Consider the following 10,504-nt stretch of genomic DNA (forward strand, 5'->3'; position numbering starts at 1 on the left):
GGAACGGAAAGATCAATGACAGAAGGCGGATATATACATTTAACATTTGTTTTTTATTGATGACAAGTCCAAATGATAGTTATTAAGATTGAAAACTTAAATAAAATCAAACTAAAACATACCACACCATTATTATTTTTTTTATCAAAGTCAAAGATAACCTTTATCCTAAACAATTGGGGCATCTTAGCCTTTGCTCTTTTTTTTTTGTGAATATAGGATGGTTGAATACAACTTTTTTCTTTTCGTTTTTAAATCAAACAAACAACCAAACCTTGACACAATTAAATGTGAATGTGAAATCTGAATGTGAGCCCATCTGTAGAAGCAGTGTTGAGCCAGTTCACACTTAAAAAGAACGAGTTCCAAGTTCACTTCAGGCAGGTGAAAATGAACTAGTTCACGTTCATCGTTAATTTTTGATTGGGATGATTTAGATGACAAACGTACTATCATGTGTTTGGTTATGAATCAATGGTGTCTGATCAAGTGTGCGTTTTGCTCCGCTCATTCCTGACTGTGAGCGTCACGTCTCGTGTTGTACTGAGCACAAAATGTTGACGAGTCATTTTCATGATGTTTAAATGCAGCCTCATAAAGTCTGGAGTGAATCAAACAAGCACTAAGTTACTTCATGTGCTGATCAGGTCCTGATAACTAGTGATGAGTGTTTATTAGTTCAAGTGAGAGCAGAGTGGAGGAGGAAACAGAAACTCCAGCTCGGTACAAACCAACTGCAGCTTCTGCTCTGATCATGAAGCAGCTGATCACTGAGCAGCTGTGACCAGAGAAACTCTGTGTTTCACTGTTCTTCCACAAAGTCACTGACCGGCTGCTTCATGTAAACAAGCTCTGATCTCACTGCGTGTGTCGCTCTGAGCGAGTGAGTGGGGGCGGGTATCGGTACATGGAGCGGGTCATTCTGCAGATGCGTTAATGCGTTAAAAAAATGAACGTGTTAAGTCCACAAATTCATCATGCCGCATTAACGCATTAATTTTGACAGCCCTAATCAAAACACTACACTGCAAAAAAGATAGATGACCTTCGAGTTCAGATCGAAAGGAGAACAGGGAGAGACAGACAGTCTCTGTACTCTCCTCTTCTATTTAGGACATATGATGAAAATAGAGAATAATTATCACTACTGTCCAAAATCACCAAAATGTAATAAACACACATTATGACAGAAAGTTTATATAAATGAACCAGATTTATTTAAAGTAACGCAGATGAACGAGCACTCGCTGTAGGTTTCTGTGCCTCATGTTCTATTGTATGAATGATTTAAAGCCATTTTTTAAGAAGTTACTCTCACTGTGTTCTGTATGAAACTGATAAAACTGCAAGAAGCGGACCACTTCTAGTGGGCGGTACTAAAACTTAAAACTTGTCTCCATCTTTTGGGCGATTTTGTTAACTGAATTGGAGAGTTGGAATAATAAGACTTTAAGTCTGTGGATGGAACAATTTGAAATATAATGCAGATAACTTTGCAGAAGAAAATAAATAACAATTTTCTTTAAATACGACCTCCTCCTCACTGATGCCTGCTCAGCTACACTGCCACTCATGCTAAAAGCGTTGTTTGGCTCATCAGTCTACTCACCATCTCCATGCTCATCATGCCTCATCTCAGGACAGACGAAAGAACCCTCATCGAAAAAGACTGCATCTTCGAAACTCAAGATGACGAGAAATGGACAGAAGAAAGAGCTTGGCTCTATCTATTAAAAATTCTTTCCACCCGCTGCTGCAGTGTCTCCTCAGCTTCACAATCAAATCCTTGCAGTTATTGTGGAGACGGCCACCCCAGGTCTGCGTGTCCTCACCGCACACTCTTAAAAGATAAGTAAATAAACTTTCTTCACCTGTCAATGTATCGGAGCTTGGCAAAGCTCTAAAGAAGCACCCAAATCGTTGTTTTGTTAATTATTTAGTTACTGGCTTGGCCCAAGGTTTTCTGACCGGTTTAAGTGTTCTGCCAAAAGTATCCCATGTATGTAATAATCTCCTATCAACTTGGAAAAAACAGAAATAGTCGACAAGTTACTGTCTAAGGTTGTGGAGAAGGGCTACACGATGGGGCCATTTGATCCTCCATTTCCCATATTTCGCATAAATCCTATAGCAACTCGGACATATACTCATGTAGAATAAATAAAATAAATCGATAAATACATTTAAAAAGAGAATAAATTTGACTATAGATTTGTCAGCCCGCCCCTGACTATGGTGCTTCCAGCATTAATAGCCTCATACCTCTGTAAAAGTTCTCCTTATACTACGCGAGTCTTGATACCACAACACCTTTTAGATGTCTTTCATATAGCAGCCCCTGCATTTTCAATACTCTTTCAAAAGCCCTTTCTTGGATATTGCTCAATAATAATTGCAACTTGCCATTTATTCTTCACCTACTTTTCCTAGTAGTTGATTATCATTGGAAGTCCCAGCCAAAAAGATGCATTAATGCAACGAAAGTGTTTCCCACAAGAGAAAACTCAAGGCTCTTGTAAAAAGATAGAGTTCTTATTAGACAGTGATCATTCATCTCTAGCTCGTTGGACTCAAAAACTGTGGTCAAACTGCACATATTGTCAATCTAGATGTAGTATGTAGATCCGATATAAAATTTTGGTCACTGCTGTGTGAAAAGTGGAATGGCATATCTTTTTTCTACAACGACAAAGTAGAACCCTCAGATTCTTTACTGATGTTGTTCCCTCTATTGGCTTTGGGGGGGGTCTACAATAATGAGTGGTTCGACACAAATAACTGCTTGCTCTTCCCTCTTATGTTCAATCCAACGCTCTGTTAGAATTATATCGTTGTTGCACACATTCTTTGGGGCAATACTTGTTCAAGGAAACAAATCATAGTTTACTGCGATAATGAAGCAACTGTGTGTTGTGCTTTATTGTTCTTTGTTTTAAATCTCTAGAGGGAAAAGGTTCAACTGTTGTCATATCACAAACTGCTTCTGTCCCCTATCTTCTATTACCCGATATCTTCAATGGCATCCTCGAGTGAAGCAAGAAGAATCCTGACTGACAAAGGAAAGGCCATGTCAAGATCTTGGTTCACGTCACTCCTTTACCTACTCTGCAAACGATGAAAACTCCCATCCCAGCGGTACACCTCGCACTCCTTTCGCATTCCTGAATCTACCGTGAAAGCCGAGGGTCATTGGTCTTTGTGCGTTAAGTTCACCCTGGGGTAAGACCACATTATCTCAGCTCAAAAGGCCATGAGGGCTAATGCCTGAACAGCAAATCTTTCATTCATATAATGCTTCATTTGGATAGTAGTGGATGGGTGGAAAGTGGATTCTTTAGTTAATAATTTAGAAGTCTGCAGCATGCAGCAGCGTATTCCTGACTGAAATGAAGAATAGCGTTAGTTGATGCACGATACGGAGTCATGTGCTTAGCTTTCATAAGCTGTCAGCTATTATCTACTCATCACTATGCCGATGGAAGGGTGGGTGAAGTGTTTGAGTCCACAAAACACTTTAGGAGTCTAAGGGGTAAACAATGTTAGAGCAGAAAACAATACAATTGAAGTAACTAGTGACCAAATCTTCAGGCCTCCATACTGCTCGTGTGGTGTCATCCAAGTGTCCGCAAGGCCTGACATTTATATTCGACTTGAAATGATGTCATTTACACAGTGTTTTAAGCCTAATTGTACGCTGACATCTTCCAACAAGGTGCGTTAAGGGACTGTCAAACGTGCTAATGTCCGCTAGCTTAGCCACTTTTGGGGGACTTGTAGGCTTAAAACACGGTGTAAATGACTGGCTGTTTCAAGTCAAATATGATGTCCTTTTATTACATCTGAAGATTTGATCACTAGATTTGGTTACTTCAATTGTTTTGATCGGCATAGTGGTGAATAGATAATGAGCGAATTATATTATTTCTGGGTGAACTATCCCTTTAATTCCACCCAGACACACAGCCTTCAGGGAAGGTCCTGGTGGCATACGCAGCAGTGTAAAACATGACCTGATGACCAGTGCCAGCCTGGTGCATGCACACTCCTGCTGTATGCTGATGACCTGTTGATGGTCTCCCTGTCGAAGGACACTTGTCTATGTAATAAAAGTCCCATGAAATAAATAAATGTGGCATATGAAATAAAAGTACCGTGAAAATAAATAAATGTCTTTTGAAAAACATAATTTTGAAATAAGTAATTGCATTTATTTACTTAAGTAAATGGATTCAGTTATATATTTATATAATGCTATATTTATTGCCATACATTTTATTTCAGTGTTTATTTCATAGGCATATTTATTTATTTATTTATCTATTTATTTAATTTTGACTCAAATGGCATTCCATAGTGATGAGTGTTGGTGTTTATTAGTTAAAGTGAGTGCATGTCAGCAAGAGTGTAGAGGGAAGACACAGGAAACTCCAGCATGGTACAAAACCAACTGCTGCTTCTGCCCTCCTGATGAAGCAGCGGCGCTAATCATTCTGCAGCGGCAGACCGTTTCTGAACCCAATATTATTACTTATGTTGCCACTGTTCTTCAACAAATTGGACACACTGGCACTTTCAGGTTAACGGACTCTGCATCTCTCATCTCTGCCTTAACTATGTGTGACACTCATAGGGTGTGGGTGGGTCCGGGGGGATATGAGATGAGAGAAGAGACTAGCTAACTCACTGAAATGTTATGTAAAATGGGGTCCTTCATGGGAAAAAGGCATATCTTGAAAGATCGATTCCTCATTTTAATGAATCGATATCGGATCATTTAAATGAAGATCGAGTTTAATCAGAAAATCTTTTTTTTAAACCCAGCCCTACAGGAGACAACTGTTGGCAATCAGCTGTCCATTGATTGATTGGATGATTGCCGTGGTTCTAAACAAAGAGAAAAACAAATTATTACATCTTGCAAACAAGTCATCAAATCATAAATCAAGCCTTTAAATTGTGTTTGATATGTCCACATTAAAGTACAATAAATATCAAATAATAATTAGCCAGACATAGGCTTAAACATATTTAACAAATCAGATTAAATTTATCAAACATTATCCATTAACCTTCATTCAAAAACACAACATAATGCAAATAAAGTGAAATAAATGTTACTTACATTGAAGGTTACTCAAAAAACACATGGGAAACACCTACAAACACTCAGTCAGGATGAAAAGTTTGGAGGAAGAGGAGGAATTGTGGTCCAGCCCTCTATTGGATGTGGGAGGAGCTACAAAAACGTGGGTCAAACTGAAACACCACTCAGTATATCCTGGAGGAATTTGGGTGAATAAACTTGCAGTTCTGAACAGTCAGACACATGCAAAATACAAATGCACATCTTTGTTTATGTCTCACAGGCCACTGAAGGTTGTAATGAATATCTAAGAAGCAGTGACATTACCCAATTTATGCTCCTTAAAAGTCTTTGATGGAGCAATTGTTTCTTTATGTTGGCTGCAAATACTTTAGACTTTTAGTGGATCTAGTCTTCCAAGTGAGTTTAGTTTTAACAGTGCCCCACAAGAAAGCGGTGCATTTCACATAAAAGGCCTCAAAAAGACACTAACATTATAAAAAGTATTGATTGAGTGTGAGGAGATCATTCTGAGATTTGTCTCTCAATACTTTGATAAACTGCCATTGGTAACCTTTAATAACGTGGACGTATCAAGCCTGCTAGGGAGAATGGACCAACTAGAACACAGTACACACAGCAGCTCTAGGCTGATGTAAGCTATGATCTTCATCTTATCACCACGGAGATCAATCAGCATGTGTCTGTGCTGGAGCCCTCTTCTTTGGGCTTTGATCCGGTTGCTGCATCGAAGATGGTCAGATAAACGGGTGTGGAAGCAACGAATGCTACTGCCCACTTGCGCACCATGGATAGTGCAGCACTGGGAGCTTTTTGCCCAGGAGATCTGGCCATGGACGTCTCCTGCAATGGTGAGGAATCCCAGTGGAGTCAAGTTTTGAAAAGGGGCCACCGTTTTGTGCAAGTACCGGGGAATGCAGCCATGCAGAAAAAGTCACGCATCCCAGAACAGGAATTTATCAATTGTTGGGACTGGAGCTGAAATAGTCCAAACACCAAAATAGTCCAAAGCAGTGGTCTCCAACCTTTTCGAGCCCAAGATCACTTTTTAAATCCAAACGTAAACTGAGATCTACCACCCTGTTATCTTCCAAGAAACCCACTTAGGAGGGTCGTATTTTTTTTTGTTGCATTTTCTGTTAAAGGCTGAATGTACCAGCATAAATATACACAGAGAAAGGCAGTTATGTAACTTTATCTATTCAATGAACAATATTCACATTAATATCAATTCATATTTACAGCATCTGTTCAGTGCACAATATTTAGCTTCAGTTCAACACTGCAGCACAATGTTTTTTTACATGGCCTTTGACTTGAATATGGCCATAAATGTGACTATTTCCTTTGTGAAAGTAGTCCCTTGTACTCAAATAAATACAAATACTATACAGTTTGAAGCCGTGCGTCTTCCGCTCCTGCAAATATTTCACAATAAAATCTCCTAGTTAAACAAAAGAATGGATTCCGTCAACAGAAACGCTGGGGTGCTTTTATTTTTGAAACGCCTACAGAAGAGTTGCAACCACTAACGGGGCTTTGATTGTTATCGACAGACCGGAAGATGTGCATCTTCTTTCCTTAGTATACTAGTATTTACTTTAATACATAAACCGACTTGTTTTGAAGGCAATGCAGTCGATAAACTAGCAGCTCCGCTGCCAGCAGCGGACACGCAGCCAGTGAGTCCAGAGAGTTCGGGGATCGACAGTGAAGACTGCGAGATCGACCGGTAGATCGCGTTTGACGGGTTGGCGACCACTGGTCTAAAGTAAGCTGGTAAGTGTTTTTGACACCAACTTCTCCCCAGCATTAGACACTGAAAACTTTATCTGTGTACCTTAAAGGAAAACCTGGACGTGAAATTGTCAACAGACTGACACTGTAAGATACATTTTAGCAAAAAAAGACTTAAAAAAACTAAACTGTCTCAATGATAACTTTCATTGGACTAGGGAGTCCACAACTGACCTCAGACCAAAGTATGGGTATAGTCAGAAGAAAGATACCAGGTGCTGTAGCTGTTCTGTGCAATACAAAGTTTTATAAATTGATAAACACACCAGGCTCAGGGGTTAGTTTCATCGTCCTCTAACAGGAAGGTTCGCCGTTCGATCCCAGTCTTCCCTTTTCCGCATGCCAAAGCGTCCTTAGGCAAGATACTGAACCCTAAATTGCCCCTTATCATAGAGGAAGTGCTGCACATAGATGCACTATATGAATGTACTGTATGAAACTGTACGGTAAAGCGCTTTGAGTGGTCATAAGGACTAGAAAAGCTCTATATAAACACAGACCGTTTACCTCCTTCAGAGAAAATACAGAGGATCTGCGCAGTCCAGTGCATGTCTGAAAGCAGCCTATGCATCATAATCGATGCTCGCTGTTCTATTTGTGTCACTTGTAATGGACAGAGCTGGTAGCCTGGATAACTATATAACATATATTATAACATAATTTTAACATTATAACTATAAAAAAAGCAAGCTAAGGGAAACTTGAAGTTGCTTATAATGATTTTTGTTTTGTACTTTCATCTATGTTGTGTTGTATTATATCTGGGCCCTGAGTCTGAATGATACAATTCATCATCATCTTCAACATTAATCATATTGAGGATAGTATACTGTTTAAGTAAATATGAAGCTGGGAAAGAGCTTTAATTGATTCATTCTTAATTTTCTAATTCATTCTCAGTTTAAATAATTCACTGCATGTTTACGATCATGTACAAAACTCATTAAAGTATATGCAATAATGATGATCAATACATATTGATAAAGAAAGTCCTATTAGTCTGCCTTCTCTAAAATAACTCAGCAAAACAATATATTGTGTAAGGGCCAGAGACTTAGGGTTAAATAAAAATGATAATGATAATTTCAAAGGCTTTTCAACCACCTGTGGTCAACATTCTCCATAAACTGAGATAGTTCTGACCACCATCTTTGTTATAACTATCAGTGCTCTTGCCAGTATCATAATCAATCTGTACAAATTTTAGTAGAGCCCAGTATTTCTTCTCACCCGTGTGTTTGGCTGTGTAATGGTGGCAAGAAACCACAATTTACTGTTGCAGAAATAGTTTACAATACAGAATCCTCTCCTGAACAATCTGTGTAAACTTATCTTACCTGCCAAAGCGAGTGACCAACATGCCCACAATGAGGGAGCCCAGCAGACCTCCAATGGCGAAGACAGACACAGTGAGAGAGTACATGAGGGTCAGGGTCTCGCCACTGAGTCCTGTTCCATTACGACTCAGCACTGTTTTGTTGTAGAAATCCTTTATGTACTGAGGGTTTGAGGGAGAGTAGAAATAAGATGGTCAGAAGAGGAATATATTAAAGAAAGTGGCAGAAATACAGAAAAAATAAGACGTATGAATGAACTAGATGTGGATGGCATATCTCCACCAAAGGTCCCCTTAATTTCAATCAAATTGCAGACTTCCCAGCCCTAGGACCTGAGTGACACAGTTGAAAGAAAGAAAGAAAGAAAGAAAGAAAGAAAGAAAGAAAGAAAGAAAGAAAGAAAGAAAGCTGTGTTCTCTGAAGCTCATGGACGTAACAGTGTTTTCAAGGAAAATGGTCAATTGTCTTAATTTCACTGAAAGCTCTTCACAGTACAGTTTTGCCATTGATCAATTTGCAGACATACATGCAGTGCATATGCAGTACGCCATATGCCTAAGACACTTAGGCATGTGGAATGGGGCAGACTGGGATTGAACCACCAACCTTGTGGTTAGTGGACAAACAGCTGGTCAGGAAAAGATGTATGAATCTATAAATAATTAAAACTACTCAGGTTTTCCAATAAAACTACGAAGCATTTCCACAACTATCAAGAATCTTTTCAAGTTTCAGCTACAGTGAGGGAAGCCCATTATCTGGGAATGAACATCCACATATTAAAGTTAAAGTGAATGTATAAATCTGCTTACTGTCTGCATTTTTGTTCTTGGTGCTGTATGAGGGTGGAAAACCCATGCTGAATTTTCTGGTTTGTAGCTTTGAAAAACTATTGATGACTACATGGTCCACATCATCCAACATCTCCCTCATCATCATCATAAGTATCATAAAAACAAATATGTTTTGTTTAAAAACAGTGCTGTTCCTAAATCTGCCAAATGTGCTAAAATAGCTGATATCATTGCTGCAGGGTCTGCTAAAGCTTTAGCATCATCGACAAATTGAGTATGAAGATTTTTTTACTCCATGGCCATTTATAATCACCAGGGAGCCATTCAAGAGCAAGTAGGTACACTGGTCTTACAGCACTGGTGCTATTGTCCACAGCAGTTACTTCTCTGCTTTGTAGATGTTTTGTGTAAAAGTTTAGTTGGTGTGCATATTGAAATAGACAATAAAGGGGGTGTAGTGATGGGTACCAATTAGGGTGGTGCATCTACGCTACAAATGCCAGGGCCTATTTGTAGCCCAAGTCCAGCCCAATAGACCATTACACTTTACTGTACTTGACTTGACTAAGCTGCCATACTGATACCTGCTCTCTTTGGAACAATAAAAGACAGATCTTATTATCTACTCAATTGAAATGGGAGATAGAAGAAAGCTTTTGTACGGTGGCCCTGAGAGCTTAACGCACTGCAACTGAAGAAAACACATGCAAGTGGACAAAACACAAGCAAAGTAAGAAAACATCTTCATCAATTTCACAACACAACACATTACAGAAACGCGCTGCAAATACAGAAATGCATGTGTGTGTGTGTGTGTGTGTGTGTGTGTGTGTGTGTGTGTGTGTGTGTGTGTGTGTGTGTGTGTGTGTGTGTGTGTGTGTGTGTGTGTGTGTGTGTGCTTGCATGCATGTCTTACCACAGCAGGGGAGTTAACCACAGCCAGATTGTAGCCATAAAGCATGGAGCTCCCAAAGGAGGTGAGGAATGCTACCGCCAACAGAGAGCTGGTCAAGTGCTGCAGACATAGGTAGAGAGAAGTGTGTTCAAAAGTGCAGAATACTGAATGTAGCTTTTATCAAGAGAGAGTGGGAGACACATGTCTTGTTCTAACTTTACCTAATGAGACAATAATGAAGATTGGTTGCTCACACGAGGTATTTAGTGTGTAAATGTTTCTCGAAACAAGCTTAATCAAAAGGAAATTATAGTGACACAAATAACATTTAGGAAAAAAGAGTTGTTCAATTTTCCTAAATAAGGAAATATCTCCTTTGTGTGCTGATATTTACTTCCCTGTATGTCAGGAATGTCTCCTTCATTAAAATGGTATTAAAAAGTTGAAAACTTTATGAGGATATTGACCTCCTGTTTCAATCTCCAACAGGAATCTGGAATCGAACCAGATTAGTGGATGACACGTTCCTATGCCTGGTCCTAGATAGAGATTGGACACCGAGGGTGGACAAGGGTGG

The 10,504-nt window shown here is 39.3% G+C and overlaps 1 protein-coding gene across 1 annotated transcript in view; it reads right to left on the bottom strand.

Annotated features, from left to right (window-relative positions):
* Positions 1 to 10,504, bottom strand: part of slc2a15a (solute carrier family 2 member 15a) — a 31,208-nt gene that overhangs the window by 19,877 nt on the left and 827 nt on the right. Inside the window, exons 2-3 of the mRNA XM_034609480.1 lie at positions 9,949 to 10,047; positions 8,239 to 8,399 (exon numbers count right to left, since the gene is read on the bottom strand). Coding sequence (XP_034465371.1) covers positions 8,239 to 8,399; positions 9,949 to 10,047 — 260 coding nt within the window. The remainder of the gene's footprint in view (positions 1 to 8,238; positions 8,400 to 9,948; positions 10,048 to 10,504) is intronic.

Source organism: Hippoglossus hippoglossus, chromosome 15 (assembly GCF_009819705.1).
Source record: "Hippoglossus hippoglossus isolate fHipHip1 chromosome 15, fHipHip1.pri, whole genome shotgun sequence".
NCBI lineage: Eukaryota > Metazoa > Chordata > Actinopteri > Pleuronectiformes > Pleuronectidae > Hippoglossus > Hippoglossus hippoglossus.